General features: G+C 34.8%; 1 protein-coding gene across 3 annotated transcripts in view; it reads right to left on the bottom strand.

Annotated features, from left to right (window-relative positions):
* GPATCH2 (G-patch domain containing 2) overlaps positions 1-23,712 on the bottom strand; it is a 133,671-nt gene that overhangs the window by 19,801 nt on the left and 90,158 nt on the right. For 2 of the 3 annotated variants that reach the window (XM_015238630.3, XM_072948733.1), the window contains exons 6-8: positions 20,335-20,402; positions 17,549-17,588; positions 10,646-10,710 (exon numbers count right to left, since the gene is read on the bottom strand). In XM_015238630.3, coding sequence (XP_015094116.2) covers positions 10,646-10,710; positions 17,549-17,588; positions 20,335-20,402 — 173 coding nt within the window. Of the gene's footprint in view, positions 1-183; positions 327-10,645; positions 10,711-17,548; positions 17,589-20,334; positions 20,403-23,712 lie in introns of those variants that run through there. The other variant, XM_031690123.2, reaches the window with a different exon arrangement.

Here is a 23,712-nt window from a genome sequence, read left to right as displayed (position 1 = left end):
AAACTGTTCTTTAAATTCACTCAAAGACACTTACTCAACAATTAACAAAACTTGACTATGAGTCACATTTTACTAGACACTAAACAAGGAACAGCAAGGCAGCCCCTTCTATCAAGGGGCTCAGAGCCTAACGCAGGAGACACACATGAATAAGACATTACTATACGGTGTAATAAATCCACACAGCGATAGGAGCAGGCCACCCTTTGGGGAAACTGAGGAAAATTCATTTCGCCTGAGTTCAAATTTTGATATTGTCTCTCCAAGCAGATTCTAAGATTTCTGAGGCATCTTGGAGTATTCTTTTATTCTTCACACCATAGCACCTAGGAAATAGTAGGCACTTAGTAAACTGATATTGATCTAATTTACTTGACTCCTAGCTATTAACTCTACATTTCTGGAATCTGAATCTTAGTATATAGAGTTTCAACAGTAAGTTCCTTCGAATTTTCTTTAAAAATGGTAAAGCTAGTGTTGACCCTTAGGAGAGATTAATTACCCAAAAATAAACGTAATTCTTTTGGCTATCTCCATTAAGTGCAAGAAGGTATGTATGGGTCTATATTTAAAAATTGGGTTGTTGATCCTGATAGCATCTTGCATCTTAACATTAAAAAAATAAAACCAATCAGATCAGACTATAGATTCAGATATAATCCCACATTCTCTCTCTGGTCAGACACTATGAAATGTTTCTTAGGTATTGTTGCCATATAAAATAATTAATACAATTACGGGTATTTCTAATATTCTTAACTTTTTGAGTGAAGTCCATGTATTATTCATTTTCCCCTCTGCTTCATCCAGTGCAGCATATCTGAATATGTTTGTTGAACTGATTTTTTTTACTGTGTTCTCCAATTGGCTATTTCTGACTCTAAACCAAGCTTTACGTGCAGTAACATTTTGGAACGTAAGTGCTGAGTTTCTTTCACCAGCTTCAGGGAATGATGGAGTTAGAAGGGCAGGGCAGAGATCACATTTTATTATTTTAAAAATTGTTTTGAATACATGTCATTTTCTTAAGTCTTAGAATTTGTTATCTGAATTACCAGGAATATCCAAGCTTACCGAGTGTCAGCTATATTATGGGTATTATGCCAAACATCTCCATAGACTTTATTTTGTTTAAGCCTTACAAAAACCACTACAAGGTCTGAAGAACCTGAGGTCCAGAGAAACCGTTCCTTGTCAAAGATCACATAAACAGAAAATAAATTGCTCATATTTGAACCAACGAATGCTTGCCTCAAAAGAATCATTCCCCCCCATATCACACTACTTCATTCAACTTAGTTTATTATACTCCATTTAATAAACGCCTACTGAAACTGTAACGCACACCATGCCCTATGCCATAAAACAGGATTGAGAAATAAAAAAGATATGGCTTTCATTTGCTAGGGGTTAAAGTCTACCGATCATGTGGGAAAATGATTTCAATTCCAAACCAGCATGTAAGGCATTCTAGGCCCCTAGCTGAGAGCACATGTCTGAAAAGGCACAAATGCCTGGAGGTGCCCATGTGAGAGGCCGTATCTGGGGCTCTGTGAGCAATTCAGTACGGCGAGAGCCTGGACATATGAAGCAGTGGGAGGATATGATTTCTCTTTGTCTGCATCAAGTGCTAATAAATTCAACAAATCTGTCCATTCACAATCATTTTAAATTCTCTAGAAAAAAAAAAGAATGAAGCTGCCTGTTTGATTGAATTAATCAGTGTATCGACTAATCTGATGACTGAATTCAGTGGGAAATGCCTGTCCATAATGTTTTGTAAATATAATTCTTGATTTGATCACAGCTATAGTCAGAAAGTTACTGCTCTAATCAAGGGATGGAGTCAAATATAGATCCATTTCCAACAGATCCAACTTCCAAGCTCTGGAAGTTGAGAGGTTTTGATCATTCAACAGAGTCTACAATTGACTCACATGGTTGGGTTGGCAGACACAGGCTTAAGACTGAGCTCAGCTCTGATTTCTGTAAAGTGTCCCGTCACTTTGCTTGGTGGGAGGTGACTTAGGGTCATGCCATAATTCTATGTGCTGTAACGTACATTTGCTGAGTATGACTATTGAAGAGCAAGGGAAAATGCGGTTCCCACTTTTACCTCTTTATGGAGGCTAATGAGGACTGGATAGTTCAATAATGGGCCAGAACGTCTTAAACTTCTGAAAGTTGTAAGGAGTTGGAACATGTCAGGTAGCATTATCGTTTAACACAAACTTACTGAATTTAGGTTTCATTATAGCTTATTGGTGGAATTCAACTGGGAATCTATGATGCAGTTAAAAATGCCACCTCCTTTATGCTGCCTTTTCTGATGGCCGTTGCCAGAATAGTCCCTCATTCCTTGGAGAAAATAGTATTTTCCACCATAAACTACAGCTAGGTATGCATATGAACTAATACTCCAGCTAGACTGTATATTCCTTGAAGACCGTGGGGTCCACATCTGATTTACTTTTTTAAGTGAATTTCCCTTAGCTCTTACAAGCCTTGCCAATTCAGGCACTTACTAAATAGCTATTGAATGAAATTTAACAGGGCATGCCAGAGTTTTTATAGTAATTTGTTTTATGATAATATTTTTATTGAAGTTCCAATTTCTGTAATAAATAAATGCTTACTTATGGAAACAGAAGACTTATTTGGGCCGTATCTTGGGCTTCCGGATATAAATATCTGCAAAATCAAGCTTGTACGTGTAAACCAGCTTTTAAAGTCCATGCGGGCACCTTGATAGGAAGGTGTTTTCCTTTCTACGCAATTTTGCATTTCACTAAGTGAAACTTTGTGGAAGGATTACTTTCAGTTCCTCTTCTTCTATAATAGTTTTTGGCAGATGAATGAGTATTATGTACATTAAATTTTTTTCAGATTTGTTAGTAAACGTTTACTAGACTGTGAAATACACTGTAATAGCTGGGTAAGGCACCAGGAGGACTGTGATGACTCCATGAACCCTAATGTTCAATAATCAGGAGGAAGAGCACTTCAGGATTCTCCTAATTCAGTTCAACTGGAGTTCCCAGCTGGAGTGCACTTGATAGGGATCATTACAAATACATGTATTTATAGAATTAAAACTAAGTGCACTGGACTAAAACCAAGGCTAGTACTGCAACTAAGGAGACAGTACGGTATTGGATGGCTATATGTTCAGATAATGTACATACAGTACAAGGACCTAAAAAAAATGGAAAGAGATAAAAACTGTATAGGAAAAACAGAATGAATTTGCGGACTGTCCTAAAGGTACCGTCAGAGAAATGATTTACTTCAAACTGAATGAGAGAGGGATGAGAAGGGCAAGGAGGTTCCTAGCTTACTCCAGCAGTGTGCAGAGCAGAGGACCGACTGCAAACTGCCCCCCTCCCACCCCCAACAGGGGAAGGGGACTAGGGCTGGTCACCTCTGCTTAATATAAGGAACCAATTAATTTTGAAAACTGGTAACTGAAGAGAAAGGATCAAGTATTTGTCTTGTTTTTCCTCCATGATCTGTGTCTCAGAGTAATCAAGTATTTGAAGAGGCTAAGTTTTAAACAGAATTAATCCAATTAATAAACCAAAGTGAAATGACAGAATTAATACACCACCATTCTGTAAGCCTTATTGAACGAATCTGGGCAATGACCTTTCTGGCTGATAAACCACAGAAGGAGACATGGAAGGGGGGAAGTACAGGCCACCACCTCTGAAACAGTTTTGCCCAAACAAAACAACAAAACTGAATCTGAATCTGAATCTAATCAGTTCTCTAGATCGAAATGCCCATCGCAGAAAGCACAAGGGACAGAGGAATATGTTAAATGACACCATGTGGATAAAATCAGCAACATTCCTCAGACGTAGGAAACTGCACAAGACAAACAACTTGACCTCTTCAAACAAAAAATTTCAAGGAAAAAACAAAGGGGGAGGAGAGTTCATAAGTCAACGGGAACTTGAGATAGATACCAACCAACTTGAACAGATCTCATTTGGATGCCAATTCAAACAATGAGTAAGAGAAAAGATCATGAAATGACTGTAGACATCTGAGTATCAACTGTATAGAAACACACACATATACATACATTCATAGACATTGAAGAATTACTGCTTTCTTAGTAGATGTGATAGTAGTACTTGGTTTTTTTAGGAGGCTGTTGTTTTTGAGAGAAACATACTGATACATTTCAGTTGAAATAATACGATAGACGGGCTTGGGGGTAGGGATATAGATGAAACAAGGCTGGACACACAGTTACCTAAGCCCATTGATGCGTACAGTGAGTTTTGTTTTTCTCTGTATTTCTGCATATGATGACATTTTCCAAAATAGAATACTGTTAAAAACTGCTTTTACTATCTTGGAATTATAAGTGAAAAGGCATCTTTTCAACTCTCACGACTGCCAATTTGAAGTCATTACAGGTTTGTCACATCTTAGTGAGATTTTTCCATGATTTGTAAGTGATCAAATCTGAAATTAAATTAAGTTATCCATGAAGCCTATGTCATCTAGTCTGTATACACCCCTGGACTATAACTTGATGTAAAAGGATGACAGAAATCCCTGTCTGAGGTTTATTGTCCTCAGAAAGGATAATGCATAGGTTTTATTCCATCTTTCTAATTAGTAATTTAAGCATATGTTCAGCATTTAACTCTAAATGTTTGCCTTTTCCCCAAGCTCGAAGACAGCTGTCCAAGATTTGAATGCCAGAAAACATTTAAATATCAACATCTGTTGAATTATGTTAATTTAGTATAATATAATTGGGCATGAGTTGGAATTGATCAAAAGTATACGAAATAAACAAAGGTAAACTCCCAACAATATCTTAGTACGCAAACAAATCATGACAGAGTGACGAAAAAATGTTTCTACAGAGAAGGGGCGAGGAAAAATACTGATCACAAAGAAATTGATTCTTTTAAAAATATAGTTCAAACTCTGTGAGTCTTTATTGTGTGACATTTGAATTTATTTTTAAACTGGCTCATCAGTGAAAGGTAATTAAAATTAGCTCAAACAAGCGATAGTTAATAGTTTAATATTTGAATATATGTATAAATTATTAGATGAAACATTAAAACACTCTAATTACCTATATACGCACTAATATTTTTAGATTGCAGGTGATTCCTGTTATATTTTGAGCAGTTACATACCTCAAAATCAAGAGCTGATGTAATGTCTGTTCTAGAAACACAAAATAGTATTTTAAATGGAATGTGTTTTCTATGTGGCAGATGGATTGACTAAATTTATTCTGGGGACTGTAAGGTGCAAATTATCAAGCAGTGGCCTTGTTCATTGTATTGCTGATTTAGGATATTAATTTTTATAGCAATTTTTTAAAACAAGTTAGGAATGCTTGCTGTTTTGGGAGGTATTCTGGCACACGTACACACTGGATGAACAGATCCCCAAACGCCCCCCTCACAGAAGTTCTAACCCAGGCAGCAGGAGCAACACAAGCCGCTGTGACACGGCCCTGTAGGTGTACCGTCACCATCTCCCGGGGGAACCGTCTCTGAGAGTTGAAGGTTAGTTCCATGTCTATGGCCATTTCATCAAAGGCCCAATTTGCAGAGTGCCAACTGTGAAACAGACACCTGTCCTAAAGGAGGTGGACTTCAGACGACCTATTTATTTCAGCCACGGGTCACTGGAACAGCTTTCACACGCTAACTATTCTCCGTTATTAGTGACCACGGCCAAATTCACCTGCTGTTCCAGCGGTGAGAGACTATGCATCCTTTAAGTCATTTGAAAATACCTAGTTCCTCTGTCAGATTTCAAGAAAGAGAGGACATGGTAACGAATGTTTCACCAGGGAGCACTTGATTGCTTTTTTGTTTACCACACACTGGACACATTACATAACTTCGAAATGGCAAATCCTTTTTTTCCCCCTGTGTGGGATATTCACATTAAACCAAAAAGCAATCTCTTAAAATTCTAACTGACTGATAATTAATTTTATTTAGTGTAATCACAATTTAAAATAATTCTCTATAATCATTAGTTTATAATTATGTCAAGGAAGTTAAGAATTTCAGGATGCTAAAGGCACAGGTGGCAGGAGAACAGACTTTCTGAGAATAGAGCCTTTTTAAAATATAACTATTTGGTCATATAGAGTAAAACAGATTAATTAAATTCCTTAGAAAGCATTTCTGTTGCATATGTGGTATGTTTCCAATTATTCTACTCTAAATACTTCTGTACCTAGAAGCTATTTAAATTAAAAAAAAATTAGACCACATATGCAATTAAATGTATTACAATTAAATAAATGTGGAATATATACATTCTACTTACAGGGAATATGTGAATACTTCCCAATTGTTCATTCACACATACAGATGAATGAATTAAAATAATCTAAAAGACACTTTTGAGTAAGTTTTTTTTAGAACAATAAAATTTAATGCTAATTTTAGGTTTGAAAAAAATGATAAAGGACTAGAAATTTTATTTTTAAAATCAGTATTTAAAAGCAGTTGCAAGCCTATTTTGGAATATAAAGTACACAAAATACAAACTGTTGAGTGATATAACTTGCTTTAAAATATGATGTTGAATCATTAGTTTTGATATGACAAAGGATTTGTTTTAAATTAAATCTTAAATTTAATAACATAGAATAGATAATTCTTATTTAAAAAATTAAAATAAAGCATCACTTACTTCTGCTGATACATTTAATTTTGTTGCTACACTTCTGTGAAAAGCAACACTAACCAAATACAGTCCATGTCATTAACCAGTACTCTAATGAACAGTTATCTTATTCCAATTTATTAACAGCTGCTCAAAAATGTAGTAATTAATAGTTTCATTTATTTTTGGCAAACGTGCAAAATGACAAATAGTTTTGTATCTGTTGCAAATTAGGTCTCCTTCCCAAATAACAGATGACACTATGGGGAAGACTGAGCAAACTGAATCTTTGAACATCTTTGGGTCTTTAGAAGATCAAATAAAGAACAGCTGTAATTCTATTTGTTACATCTGCAACAAAATACAGTGACTTGTACCACAACATGAGAACAAAATGTGCTCTGTATTAACGTAAGTAGGAATCTTCTTTCTAACCTGATGGAAGAGGGCTGATGTGTGTGTTTTTGTTTTGATTCTCTGATTACATCTGTTGCCATTTTTTCATTTTAGAAGACCCTTTTTACTGCTAAGCAGGCAAGAAGGGGACAGGAAAAAAAAAGTTTATTTTTTCTTCCTCACTATTAATTGATAACATAAGAAATTAAGAGCACAAAGTATCCAGGGATTATCAAATCATTTGACACTAAGTAGATGAAAAATGTAATGCTTCTAAAAATTAAGTAAATTAACAAACACGTTTCTAAAAGACATTCAAAAATGTTAAGTAGAATTGAACAATATTGGCAATAAAAATGTTTTTACTTGATTTCAAATTACACATCATACTGCTAGATAATTTAACCTTGATGCTTCACAAAAATAAATGACAAAAATCACCTAAGTAAGGAAACAGGGCAAATTAAAAAAAAACGAAAAGAAACAGATCTAAAAGGAAAGGCCTTACTATGATCTAAACTCAATGAAGTTGCTATAAACTATCAGTCTTCTTGTATATTCTTAGAACAATAAAGAATAATCACGAACATAAAAGTATGCTGAAAAAGTAGGATCTTTGCAAGAATGGCTCATCACTTAGTATCAGGCATTGCTTAATGTATGTTTTATACACTTTCAATTGGAAAGGCTGTATTGAGCTTTCTGGTGCTAACCAAAGGTTCTGATATGAGCAACAATGTGAAACTATTTAATTGTAATTTTAAATGAAGGGAGAGAAAAAGATCTTTCGAATGTTGAGAAGTATAAAATTCTATTTAAATATTGAAATAAAAAAAAAAGGTTTGAATATCAAGTCTGGAATTTAAGAGAAAGATACATGATAAAGAAATAAAGCCAGAAGTCAGCGGTACTTCTATTCATCACTCAGGTGCACTGCCCCAAGGTTTAGCTTGAGAGCGCGCGTGCGCGCGCGCGTGTGTGTGTAGGGCACACAGCAGGAAGTCAATAGGTAACAGTAAACTAAAACTATCAAGAAATAGTAATATAAGCATGTAATTTAGGTCAACACGGGAAGAAATGGCTAAAAGCGCTGACAGCAGTTTTCTTTGGAGTGTGACGTTAGAGAATAGGGAAAAACAGGGCTGAGGCCTGCTGTACTTTTTCGTTTTACAGAATGATTTGACATCGTAAATGATGTACCAGAAAACTATGATAAAGAATTATATTTAACAAACGTTTAGGAAGCACACAGATGGAAACAACAATACAAAACTTAATAACAGCTCCTATTTAAACTCTTACATTTTAACTGCTTCATAAGCATTGACTCATATTCCTTGTGACGTTATTAGGTAAGTACCACCATTTTCTTTATTTTGCAGATACATAAATTGAGGGACAGAAAGGCTAAGTAGTCTGTGTAGGATTCCTCAGCTAGTGAGTGGTGAAGCCGAGCTCAGCAGTCAGGTACTGTAATGGCAGAGGCTGCGCATAGAGGCCAAGATAAGGGCTCAGTCAGTGCACTCTGCTGCCATAGAATGTTTCATCCTACAAATATTTTATGCATCTTAGGTTATTTGACATTTTTCTTGTTTTTCTGAGGAAGGCCTGTATTGCTATGAACTTTCCTCATTGGGACTGTTTTTGCTGCATCCTGTAGATCTTCTGTGGTTGTGTTTCCACAGTCACATCTCAAGGTATTTTTAAATTTCCTCTTTGATTTCATCATTGACGCGTTACTTTTTTAGTAGCATGTTGTTTAGTCTCCACGCAATCACACACCAGGATATAACACAACATTGTAAATCAGCTATACTTCAATCAAAAAAATACTTTACACAACAAATATTTATTGCCTATGTAGCAGGCATTGTTTTTGGTGCTGGGGATACACCAGTGAGTAGAGCCAAGATCTTGTCCTCAGGAAGCTTAAAGCTAAAATTCTTCTAGCAGAGGTCTGTTGGTAGTAAATTTTCTTAGTTTTTGAAAATTGGAAACAGTTTTTACTCTATCATCATACACAGAAGATGTTTTTCTAGGTACAAAGTTCCAGGCTGACAGTGTATTCTCACCCAGAACTCTGAAGATGTGTCCACTGTCTTCTGGTTCTACTACTGCTACTCAACCTGATGATGTCTTTCCTCTATAGTAGTTCATCCTTTATCTCTGGATTCTTTTAAGATCTTTTTGTTTCTGGTCTACTACAGTATACTACTAGGTGTGGATTTCTATTTATTCTACTTGGTATTCATTGTGCCCTCTGTATCTGTATCGATAGATTTATAACTTTCACCAGTTTCGGGAATTCTTAGCCAACATCTCTTCAACTTCATGTTTTGCTTTGTTTTGTTTCAGCCTTCCTATACTCTCCATCAAGGCCTCTGATTAAATATATCTTTGATCTTTCTGTGTCTCTTAACCACTCTTCGTTTTTCCATCTCCTTATATTCTTATGCTATGTTCTGGACTATTTCTTCAGATATATCTCCATTTCACTAAATATCTCTCCAACAATCACACTTCTCATTTTTAACAATTGTATGTTTTTGATTCAATTATGTCTGATCAATTCTAGTAATGATCTGATGCTTGCTCGTTTTCTTTCTCTAAACATGTCATCCATAGCTATTTATAATCTATATAAAATCTATATAATCCATACTTTATGATTTTAGGCTCTGACATTCTTAGGGGCAACTGTATTAGTTTTATGTTGACTATCACTGATGGTCAATTTATTATATTTGACAATTTTGACAATTTTGCTAGACTGGATTTAAGTTCGCTTCTGTGGATACCTAGTGGGGTCTCAGTTGGGGTTAGTCTGTACAACATGGAACTTTAAAGCTACACTGCTTGCTGGGGAGTGTTAAACACAGCAGCTAGCACACTAACAGTGGGAAGCCGTGAGATGCAGAGGTGGTTGCTGAGGTTGATTATCTGGCTAAACACTGAGTAAGTGTAAATTGCAGTAGTTCTGATCAATACTCAGACAGCCATTTTCCCCTAAATAAAAATGAAGTCTTTGGAAATACCACATGCAAAATCTGAAAATGTATTACCTAAAACAATAAACTGGGGCTAGTTCTTTCTATTAAAAATATATATATATATAACATTGGCTCAGCAATAGAAAATGAGTAAGAAGCCAGAAGCACTTTTAAAGAAGAGTGTATTATCTACATACTTATTTATGTACTATTAGAATACGGATGTTGTTCTCATTAATTTAAGTACCATTTAGGTTTTGTGCAAAATATGAATTCTATTTTTTATAATTAAAAAATAAAACAATTACTCTAAATCCTGATCAAAAATACGTTAGTTAGGGGAGACATAAATTTTTTCTTCTAAAAATTCATTCTTTATTTTCCATCAGCTTTAAAAAATACAAATAAAATGGTATCTTCCTATTCATTATTAGCAATCCTGAAATAGACTCTAATAAATACATAAAATATTTTAAGCTGGCACTTTAGAACCAAAGACACCTCCACAATAACTCACCATATTCATACTGGTATTGGAAAAAAAAGTCAGGTGATTCAATAATCAGAATGAAAATAGATTTTAAATTGCTTACCTGCTGGCTGTTTTCACAGAACAGTTTTTCTTGTGTCCTCTTTCAGCTCGGTTATCTCTCAGAAGCTGATGCAGCCAAAGTGTTAAGACAAAGTTGTAGAAATAAAAATATTTTCATTATATTATTTTGGAAGTAGAAAAGTATTCTTTTTATTCAAAGGGACACTGTTCACCTGCATCACTTTTTTTTTTAAAATGATTTTTCTTCAAACAAAGACAACTACTTTTGCTAGGGATGCCACTGACACACTTATAAAAATGTTAGTAAGAGCTGTTAGTGCTTTCCTGATGGCTAAACTGCTCTTACAGTCACCTAATACATAGCCCAGAGCTGGAGGCCTGGAATCCAGTTCTAATTCTGGTTCTCTGGAGTGGTCCTGCTTAAAGTAACGTAACCTCTCTTAACCAGATATTTTTACCATTGCATTCAGCTATGACTGTTTTGAAGCTCTGTCACCTACAATGACATAAAATACTTTCTCTGTATTTACTGGCCTAACATGGTAAAGAAACCCACTTAAAACATTCTTTTTCAAAGAAATTATTAGCTTGGAAATAAATAATTAGAAAAAACATATATTTGATTGCCTCCTCAAAATGCCTCACCATCCACTTCCCTTCACACTTGCTTTACCCTAACTAATTGGAAAGGAAAACAAAAAACAAAAAAACAAGGAGTCAATATTTCCTACCATATGTGCATTCAAACTGTAGCTTATCTTTTTTATGCAGAAATGCGATTATATGCAAGACTGGGCTAAAGTGAAGTTGTACAGCACATTAGGGACTAACTCTAACAAAAATAGGAATCTTAGACGCAACAGTGCAGGAGAGAGCTGGGTTCTAGTCCCAGCTGTGTCCGTAACTAAAACAAGTCACTAGGTTTTAAAAACGGGTCTACCATTTACAAGCTGTGTAACATCTCTAAGTCCCAGTCCTGGAAAGTAGAGATAATGAGAATGTCCACCTGTGAGACTGCTATGAGTGTCAAATGAGGAAAACCATGTCAAACATTTAGCACTACGGCTGGAACATAGAAAGTGCTGAGTAAACGGTTCAAATGCTAGAATTACGATTTTAATTAATAGGCCTGGTTGTCAGCGGCTTTTTTCTGACCAGTATCAAGAACTTTTAATGAAATAACTGCTTTGAACTATTTAATGACATCATTTAGAATCAATTACTAGCCATATCTGACCATCTTTGAGAAGGAACAGAACTTAAATTAGATCACAGAGAATGTAGTTAGATCACTATTTCAGGACAGTCTTAACTAAATAAGTCTACCTTAAATTTCTCTTAAATATCTATTTCTTGCCATCTTCACTACCAACATCCTAGTCCAGACCATCATTTTCTCTCACCTGTGCCAGCCTCTTCAGTGCCTCCCTGCCTCCAGCCTCTCCCCGATCTAACCCATTCTTCACACTGCAGCCAGTTTCTTAGACTAGATCTGATTACATTATTCTTTTCGGATAAACCCAAAATCTTATACAAGGCTCTTGTGGCCCTTCATAATTTGATTGCATTTCTACACTCACAATTTATTATGATTCCTCCTACCCCCAGCTCTAACCTCCTTACTTCTAATATCTCAGCCATTCTGAACTGTTTGGTGTTGAGTGTGTACCATATTCTTGCTCATCTCTGGCCCTTTGCTTCAGTCATTCAACCTCCCTGCACCTTCAAAGTACAATACGGTGTCTGGAACGTTTTTAGTGCTTAGTAAATATTTGTTGAATGAATGAATGAATGAATGAATGAATGAAATAAAGAAATAGAGTGAGCTCTAGTATCTGACATGTAGCTGAAGCCATATCTCATTATTACTACTCACAGAAAATAGCAACAACTTATCTTAAGTCCATTAATCTGAAAGTGTTTCAATTTAGAAACACTTCGTACCATGAAAACTAAATTGTTTCTGAAATTAAAAAAAATTAATTACTTTGGCATTTCTAAGTCTAGTGCCTTTGGAAAAAAATATATACAAACCAACATTTGTGACACAGATAGCTAGGGGTGACATGATAAAATCTCTACCTCTGCCTTAAATTCCTAGTAGTATTTAACTTTTCTAATTTTTAGATAAAAGACAGATATGTGAACACTATTTCTGATATTTGTGTTAAAGCAGTTTAAACAAAGAACTCAAAATCCTAAACATAATGTTCTGAAATAAGAAAAGAATTTTACAGTTTAGTTTAAAAAAATGAAACTATAATGACCAAAATAAATATTAGGCTGTACCTACTAGGTCTGGGTTGTTCTCATCCGCCACCTGGATGAACTTAAATGAGCAACTTCCCTGAACTCTGATGTTAGAGCTCCTTCTATTAGATTCTTTTCTTTTCTTCCTCAAATTTATAGTTTTGATGGGCTTTGTAAACAAAAAGAGACAAATATTGGAATTATTTAATACAAAGCACCTATATTAAAAAAAATCATCATAAAGTCACCTCACTTTATCAATAAAATTATAAGCCTAGGTGTAACTTGACAAATTTAAAATCCAGCTCAGATAAAAAAATACAGAATTAGATCTCAGGGTCAGGAGTCTAACAAGTTAATATGGGAACCTAGATCTTCCAAGGGGTAAAGATGAAAAACTTAATCTAGAATGTTATTAAAAAAGAAAGCATATGTTTGCATCTGAAAGGTTCCCAACATGCATCTGCTCTGCCCCAAAAAACAACAGCAACCAAAAAAAAAAAAAAAAAAAAAAAAAAGGTGGCAGGGCAAGGGCAAGGGGTGAGGGTGAGAGGGGGAGAATCAGATCAGGAATTCATGATAAAAGACACGAGAATCCTTGAACTCTTCTCTGATAACAAGTAGTTCATCAGATTTTAAGAAATTCTCCATTCCTCTCACTGCTAACTTCTCCTGTTTCCTTGGACTCCTATCAGTGTCACAAGTGAGGTCAATTTTCAGGGTTCTGACTCAACAACGTCAACTCTGATTAATAACAGAACTTCTTAATATGGTGCGAAGTGCTTCTTACCTTGCAACTCTCAGATTGCTGGACTTAGGCCAAACGGAGATACAATTCCCTTATTAGTGACCTGCAGATGTATATTAAAAAATGACTCACGTAAGAATGACATCAACGTTCATCAACACAAAACCTAGAACAATGTGAGGTTTACAAGGTTTACACAATTTTAAAAATTGCTGAATGAAGTCAGGAAGAGAAGTGTTCCTTGTGGATGATGGTTCTTCCTGTTACAGAAAGGGAGCTGAGAATTTCTGTGGCTACTCATGATATCTTAGAAAGATTATTAAAAGTTTCAAGTTGCTAATACAGGAGGAAGAAGCAAGGGGCAGACTTCTTATTCCACAGCAGCCCTTTTTCTACCACCTGATATTCAGAAAGCACTCAATTTCAAGAGTGTTCAGGTAACCCCTCAAATGTCTACAAAAGAATTTCAAGTCTCTCCACACATGGCCTCTCATTGTCCTTATTTTAAAAGGAGAATTAAGTAATGCCTAAACAATGATCTGTCTTAAGATACTTATAAACTCAGTCAAGAGGTCAAACCATTAAGATACTCAAGGAGGAAAAGCCTCAGAATTAAAAAAGACGAAAAACTGAGGCTTCATATTGTAGTAGGGAAGAGTAAATCTGATTCTGTATTAGATCTGTTCCTTTAGCTCTAACCCTGTGCTCTGGTTCTGCACCTGCTGCCTACAGCCTACACAGAAATATACAGAACAGCCTATTCTCAAAGTTCTGACCTTTGAGGGTATAACACTTTCCCATTTACATAAAGATAAAAAGTTGCAGAATAGAAAATAACACTTGTCTTATTGGAGGTTTGCAGGGACACCATGATCTGACCTAGGTGGACAGCTGCAAAACCAAAGGATTCCAACACCAAGAAGTTTGCAACAACCAACTATACCCCCTCCCCTTTTTAGTATAAAAGGAGCCTAAATTCTGACTTGGGAAAGATGGTTCTCCAGGACATTAGTCTGCCATCTTCTTGGTCTGCTGACTTTCTGAATAAAGTCGCTATTCCTTGCCCCAGCACCTCGTCTCCCAATTTATTGGCCTGTCGTGCGGCTAAGAGAACGAGTTTGGACTGTAACATTATAGCTGGACCAACTTTCACATTTGTCTTCTGTGGCCTCTATAGTGCCCTCTCTGTGGTTTTCTCAAACATTTATCAACATGCTATAATTACTGCTTTCCTGCCCCAGATTTTAACCACCTCAGAGGAAAAGCTACATTGTTTTTACAAATATGTCTTTCTGTAAAAATAGAGAGTACCTGATAGATAACAGCTGATGGATAATAGTTATTTCCTAAATGTGTATGAGAGAACTGATAACTACGTGTGGTGTCATTGGAAATGGGACCTAGCACTAAAGAACAGAAAGGGTGACCATAAGACGGGGGAAAGCAGTGAGGGCTGGGGTTTCACAAGTGGGGTTAATATTATCATTTCTTTACATTGATAAGTTGGTATGGGGAAAATAAAAGGTGATCATGCATGCTGATCGTCATTCATTCAACAATATATTGAAGGATTTTAAACTTCTTCGTGGTCTTGCCTTTTGTCACCTGCACATAGGTGTAGCCAGTAGTTTACTGTGCTGATGATAGGTCTAAGTTGAAATAAGAAATTTTTATTCCTCAAAATGTGACTACTGTGCATGTGATTGAGTACATACAGATTTGTGTGATTATTCCTAATTATTCATGGATTCTGTATTTGCGAATTCACCTATTTGCTAATATTTGTAACACCAAAATCAGTACTTCTGGTGCTTCTGCAGTCATTTGCAGACATCAGGGTGAGATAAATTTGGCTTCCCTGCAGTGCATGTTCTTGGCTGAGGACTGATAGAGTGATGTCTGTCTTGTTACAGTTTTCATACTGTAAACAAGTATCATTTTCATGATTCATTCAATGCTACTTTTTTTTTCTTTTTTTGCATTTTTGTGTTCTTGTTTCTATCTTCCTTGTTTAAAATAGCCCCCAAGCATAGCGCTGAAGTGCCGTCTAGTGGTCCCCAGTGCAAGAAGGTTGTGATGGGCCTTACAGAAAAAAACATGTGCATCAGATAAGCTTCCTTCAGGCATAAGTTACAGTGTTGCTGGCATGAGTTCAGTGTTAATGAATCAATAGTAAGTATTAAACAAGGTGTCTTTAAACAGAAACACACCTCAAACAAGGATTGTGTATCGATTAGTTAATGAAAATGTTGTGACCAGAGGCTCTCAGGAACCGAACCTTGTATCTTCCCTGGGAGCAATTTTTCAGTATTTGCGACTCTAAGTGTTCTTATCAACTTTATAGAACACGGCCACCACAAATAACAACAATCAACTGTATTTATTAACTAATCACCAATCGAGTCAAGATAAAAATCTGAAATGGTGTATCAAAGCTTAAGCAAAAGGCTGATTCAAAAATTTGTTTCAAAGATTTAAAAATTAAAAAAAAAACTGATCAACTTTCTTCTCTATATGCTACTAGCTCTTTGTTACCGTTTAACTGCAGAAAAAGAGTTTGGCTGGAAGCGACCGGTTACACTATAATCTAAAGCACAAATTTATAACATTGCTTTAGTTTCGCTCAAATTCTAGAGGGTAGAAAATAATCTTTAAAAATTCTGATTTTGGGGTGAACTATATCTGATGTGATTTACTAGTAGAAGCAGAATCTTACTGTAAGCATTTTATTTACACAGAGGGCGTGAGCCATTCGGGAAAGCAGGAAGTCTAATTTTTATATTCTGAATAATGAGATAAATACATTGCAGATGTAACAGCCTAATTTCCCAAACTTTAGAAATAGTGGTATATATTCTATTATTCATGTGAGAAATATAGTCAAAGGTGCACATCATTCTCATGGAAAAAGGCAAGTTTATAAAAAAAAAACCCATTAAAACTGAATTCACATAGTTTAATTAGGTTCATGTGTGTTAAGAAATACAGTATAGTTTATAATGAAGTATTTGGCACTTTCCTTCTGTAAGAAAAATGAGCCATGGGATATATAACCAACTACAGACCAGCTTAATAAAACGTCACCAATACGTATAATGATGTGACCAATTACCATCACCAAGCCCAGTTCCCTCTTCATCCGCTACCTACCTACCCCTCCGAAGACATGATCTCTATGGATTTGAGGTTGTTCATTCGCATATATTTAAAGGTATTTCTTACATATTTTATTATGGACCCACTTAAAAAATGACTTTTATAATCCATAATGAGAAAAAAAGCAGCTGAGCAAGAATGCAAAGCCTAAAACATATATGCTTTAAAACTTATCAAAATTTTAAGCCCTAAATTACCTTACCATGCTGCAGAGAGAGAGAACTAGTACCTTCAACAAAGAAAGCACACTACTTATTTTATATGTAAAGTTAACCCAAATGAATGTCAAGTTCTCACTAAGTCAACTAATCATTGTGCTGCCATGAAACACGTAAGAAATTAAAAAAAAAAAAAAGCCCACATCTCATCTAGAAACATAAACTTGTAAGAAACTATTACCACCTTCTACACTTCAAAAATAAAAGTATTTCTCTTGCTGGCTAATCTTGGTTAATAGAAAGCAATTTTTTTAAACATATGTACTATTTTGGTAACTTAATTTTGCAAAAAACTGATATAAATGATGAAGTCCTACAAACGGGTGAATTCCCGAGCCTTTCCATGGAGGTGACATGTGTGACCAAGGAAGGGGGCAGTGAGGGAGAACGCTGAGGCTTACTGAGGACCCTTCATCTGGTCAGTGCACCAGCACCAGCACAATTAACTCTTTTTTACGTAAACTGGGATTTATAACCTTTCTCATAAAGCTGATCTACTACTATCTTGAAGGGAGCTAGTTAAATATTTGAAAGACTGAGTAATTTCCTTTTGGATTAGAATGTTCCTTACCTGGCCATGCTCTGTCCTAGCCCCAGGGCTAAACCAATGGCTGCAGAGGAAAGAGAAAAGGAGTTAGCAGGAACCTCACTACATACACATGCTCTCATGTGATCAGCACGTGCTGTAAGAAATATATTTGCCACCAGCAAGAAAGCCTTAAATGTGCTGTATTCTAATGGATATTTCATGTAATTCTAGACTTACACCAATTTTGACAGAAATGTAACAGTGCTCATAACCCAGTAATTTTCAATTTAATAAGCAAACTCAGAATTACATTTCCATTTAATTATGCTAACATAAACTGCTGGGACTCTATTCATTTTATGAATCAATTCTGGTTGTAAAATTTACAAATGCTGTCATTTACCATAACTTAATTATAGCATCATTACAACAAATTATGACCTTTCGATTGTTGGAGTTTTAAAAAACATTAAAAATACAAGAATATTATGTCCACTGGCAATGTCCCCAGGAACAATCACACAAAACCCTTGATGTGAACAAATGAACAAGTTCAGTAAAGTTACAGGATGCAAATTCAAGATACATAAATTTGTTGCATTTATATATACTAACAACAAATTATCCAAAAGAGAAATTATGAAAACAATTCCATATACAACAGCATCAAAAAAGAATAAAATATTTAGCAATAAATTTAACTGAAGAGGTGAAACATTTATACACCAAAACTATAAAACACTGATGGGAGAAATGGAAGAAGACACATGGAAAGATACTTTGTGTTCATGAATAGGAAGAATTAATATTGCTAAAATACCCGCACTACTCACAGATACCCATACAATCCACAGACTGAAGGGAACCATTATAAACATTCCAGTGGCATTTTTCACAGAAATAGAAAAAAAATCCTAAAATTTGTATGGAATCACAAAAAATAGTGATAAAGAAGAAAGTTGGAGGTATCACACATCCTGATTTCAAACTATCTTCAAACCATATATGCTAAATATATATACTGTATTACAGTAACCAAAACAGTATGGTATTGGTTAAAAATAAGACACACAGATCAATGAAACAGAATAAAAACCATCAACAAAACAAAAAGGCAATCTATTGAATGGGATAAAATATTTGTAAATGATTGCAAATCCAAGAAGGGGTTAATATCCAAAATAGACAAAGAACTAACACAACCTAGTATCAAAAAACAAACAAACAAATAAACAAACAAAAAACCAAAAAAAACCCCAACCACAAACAATCCATTAAAAAATGGTCAGAGAATCTGAATAGACATTTTTCATTGGAAGATCTGGCCAAAAGGCACAAGAAAGATGCTCAACATCACTAATCGTCAGGCAAATGCAAATCAAGGCCACAATCAGATGTCACCTCCATACTTATCAGAACGGCCATCATCAAAAGACAAACAACAACAAATGACAAGTGTTGACGAGGATGTGGAGAAAAGGGAACTCTTGTGCACAGTTGGTAAACTGGTGCAGCCATTATGAAAAACAGTATGGAGGTTCCTCAAAAATTAAAAATAGAACTACAATACAATCTTAACGATTCCACTCCTGGGTGTTTATCCAAAGAAAATGAAAACACTAATTCAAAAAGATATCCTCACCCATGTGTTCATTGCTGCATTATTTACAATAGCCAAGATATGGAAGGAACCTAAGTGTTCATCAATAGATGAATGAATAGAGACGATATGGTGTACAAACACAGACACACACACACACACACACACACACACACACACACACAGGAATATCACTCAGCCATAAAAAGAACGAAATCGTGCCATCTGCAACACATGGAGTGGGCATTATGCTAAGTGAAATAAGTCAGAGAAAGACAAATATCATATGACTTCACTTACATGCGTAATCTAAAAAACAAAACAAATTAACAAACAAAACAAAACAAAATCAGAGTCCTAGATACAGAGAACAAACGGGTAGTCACCAGAGGGGAGGATAGTGGGGGCTGGGTGAGATAGGTGGAGAGGATTAAGAGGTACAAGCTTCCAGTTATAAAATTAAAAAGTCATAGGGATATACTACACAGTAATATGGCAATAACTTTGTATGGTGACAGACAGTTATTAGACTGAGGGGATCAATTTGTAATGTATATAAATGTTGAATCACTATGTCGTACAACTGAAACTAAAAGAAAATTGTGTATTGCCTATGGTATATGGTAATGAGCCAAAATACATAGCTTATTTAAGGTTTTCCAACAAAGATGTATTTAGAAGTAGAATTAATGCCTAGAAATGCACCCAATAGCTCACAAAAGCTAAAGCTTTACTTTTCTGGAATGACCTAGTAAATTAGTTTCTTTTATTGCTAAATGAAAATACATTCTGGTCCCTTCACAGTTCATGCTGTGCAGGAGCAGAGGGTAGAGAATTAATGAGAAAAACAATCATTTACTCTTCCTTTCAGTACTTTAGAAAGGGTTGTGGGATGAAGGAAGGAAGGATGGGTGAGTAGGAGAGCTTGATGCTACTTAATGTAATGAACATTTAAATGTTTTAAGATACTATATGAATTTCAATTACACGTGCATTTCAAATTCTATCCCAAGTAAAATAAAGGAATGACCATTTAAAAAACCTTTCTTTAAATTTCTGCCATGGGTTTCATTAAAATTGTTCTTGCACTACTGTCACTGGTATACAATATTTACTTTTATTTAAGGTAGATACAAATTAAACCACTTCACTAGCAACACCTACCAATTTCCCAAAAGGAAGATGCAGAATGGCCCAACAAGATGATACAAATACAATGCATACTCACTCATGGTGATGAGAATCTGGGGAAAAATGAACCATTCTCTTATTACTGACTGGCCCAGGAGTGGTCACCTGAAAGCAGATTAAAAACCAAAAATAGGTCACAGTTGAGTATGTAAAAAGGCAGTGAATAACAGGGACATTTTCATTTGAGGACATCCACTCTGGAATGGAGAATAATTCTCAAATTCTCAAATTCTAAGGCACAACTTCATGGACCAAATATATAATTTAATACCTGGTAAGAATACACTACTTATTTTAGTCTAGTGTAGTTTCTCCATTAGAATTTTAAGACTATTTAAAAAGTGCCATTATAATAGAAAAAACCCATCTTTCCTAAGAACTAGACCACTCTCATTTCCAAATACTGTACATCTGCAAATATATTTAATTATATGGAAAAAAAAGCTTTAGTTAATTAGATTGTCTTGAGAAGATGATATTCCCTAGGACCAACATATTTGTAGCTAATTCCCAAATGTAAAAAACACGTATTCTAATGCACACATTTAAATGCATACAGAAGCTTAAGTCAAGGAAATAGAGAATCGTCCTTTTTATAGTTTTCCCCATAAAGTTAGGAATTCTCTGTATATTTACATAGAACAAAATGTAATTTCATTTAAGAGAAAACATTTTATTCCTTTGTTTCTAAATAAAATTAAAAATCTGATGAAGAATTAAAGGTTGACTTTTTTTCTAATAGTGTAAGCTATTCCCAGAGCTTTAAAAAATTTTTGTAAAGAATTTTTTGTTTTAAATTCACAACTTTCTTATAGAGAATTCTCAGCGGGAACATAAACACAGCACCTTGCAAAAATGAATCTACCATCACAATGGACAGGACAGAAACTTAACAGCAAAAGGCTTTAAGCCATGCTCTGCCATATTACAAAAAAAAAACAAAAAACAAAAACCTATACTTCTAGAAGTGCCATGTTAACCTATAGAATCAAAAAAGGCACAATGAGGCAAAAAGAAAAAAAAAAGCCCCTGAAAAGAAATGAGCATTTCAAAAACGTATTTCATCTTGTATCACTTGGGTAACAAGGATGCCAGCACACACTGAAATTCCAAGAAATGCAAATATTGCAAATATGCACAGATGATGACATTAATAACCCTACGGTTTGAGCACCACAGGTAAACATGTGGCCCAACTCCAGGACTACATCCTGCATGCATCTCAAAATGAGGTTTTCATGCTATTCCAGCGGGCATCCCTGGAACACAGTAATCCATTCTCTACACTGTGGCTCTGAGAAAAGCCCACTGTGCCTATGTCATGCTTTGTTAGAGGTCCATGATCACATTATCTCATGGTGGACCTGACACTTTTATTCAGTTTACAGTATGTTCTATGTACAGGCAACTTATTTCCTTTGCCAGGGCTGCTGACAACCTTTTCCACACTATATTAATCTTGTTTGCTGACTTTATCTTGGTACAAATATCAGAAAACTGAACTTTTTATCTCAGAGAAAGAATAAACAACGTGTTGACAGAAGCAGAAGCTATTTTCAGGGCTAAAATTGCTTGTTTACCCGAAGCTATACTTATGGAAAAATGTTTAGGTCTTTCTCTGGCTTGAAATACATAATCTGAAATTTAATAAATGAAGAAATTTCACATACACCCATGTGATAAATTGCCTGATGAAAACAATGCAACTGAATACAATAAAACAGAATTTATAACGAATTTATACCACAATACAAATGTAAGCTTTCAATCTAGTCAGAAATAATCATACTACGTATTTCTCAGAAATCATGTATATAAACTATAAGCTCAATTCAATTGCTACAAATAACTCACAAGAGATTTACAATATCAAATGTACATGATTAAATGACTCTACGTATTTACTTAGTACCTGGCCCTTAAAAAAAAAAAAAGAGGTGAATCTCCTTGACTGTTATTTCAAGTCAATTTTGGTTTTACTTTGAAAAATATGCAAACGAGCATAATTTAGAATTTTTTTAATGAAATAAACACTGAGATCCACACCTGATGATCTTCCTCAGGTCAATTACACTGGTCTGTCTTAGGAGTAAGATATTCTTACAATGGGATCTTCTGCTATTTTAGTGACACCCTTATCAAAAATCTGAGACTAAGGTCTTAACACAGAATTCAGATTGTGGAAATCAGGACTATACTGAAGTTTCAGTATATTTTAAACTTGAAAACATGTTTTTAATGTGATTGATAATTAGTAGATATTTCCAAGTACCATGAAGTGTCAAGAAACATTCTTATAGAGTTCTTTCTAAAACTTTGTAATTTGAGGTTAATCTTCCTAAAAATAAAATGAAGCAATTTAAAACATGTGGTCAAAGTATTAATTTCCAGTAAACAATTAAGTATGGTGATAATTTTATCTCCAAGGCATATTATTTTATGCTTTCTAGTTATTTCAGAAATGTCTTAAAAAGAAGTAACAAATTTAAAAACTCATATCTCTTTAAATATCCAATAAGATATTCACATAGTAAAATTTGTTAGAAAAAGTAGATTTTATTTCACAAGCTTAGATAGGAAACAGGTATTTTGTTCTTCATGAGAGATAGCATCTCCATAATCCAATTCTTGTTATTTGTTAATACGCGGGAGACAATCATTTATGTAATTAGCCAATATTTACTGATGACAATGTTAAACATCACACTATATGCCCTGAATTTTTATGATTCATTTGTTAAATGTTACTACATCAATAGTAATACAATAGACTGCAACCCTAGATAAAGTAGGCATAATTCATTTCATTACCTATGATCATTACACAACTTATTAAATTTAGAAAACCCTCAAAGTTAGCTAGGAACGAATGGTCTCTGGATAATACAGTGTTTACATCAACTTCTAGCTTTATTAGATTGTGAAATAAACTCTAATGCTAAAAGACCACATGGGTCTCAGATTTTACCACTATTATTTACAATCAAGTTATCAACCTTAGAAAATAAGAATGCAGTAGCGACAGATGAAAATTTAATAACAGCTGTATAAGTACCATTATCAAAATTCGTAAGATCAATAAGTACGAATGTAAGGGAAATTCAGCCTAATGATTTCAATGACAAAAGAACTATTTTTCTCAATTTTATTAGCTCCATTAAAAGAAATTTCTTATTTTTCCATCATTGATTTATTAACACTGATTTTATGGCTTTCCGTTAAAGACAAACGTAAGAGTTGGTTTTATATATCATTTTCATTTTATTATTATCAAAGCCACTGCATCCCATCCCATTCTTCTACAATTAGATGGCTGAATGAAGTACTTCCCAAATCAGATAAAGTCATCTGAGATACAATGGTCTTACAAGATTAATTATGAGCTTGTTCAATGTGGATGATACCCTACTTAGAT

This window comes from Vicugna pacos, chromosome 23 (genome assembly GCF_048564905.1).
Source record: "Vicugna pacos chromosome 23, VicPac4, whole genome shotgun sequence".
Classification (NCBI taxonomy): domain Eukaryota; kingdom Metazoa; phylum Chordata; class Mammalia; order Artiodactyla; family Camelidae; genus Vicugna; species Vicugna pacos.
This window is presented reverse-complemented; position numbering and strand designations above follow the sequence as displayed.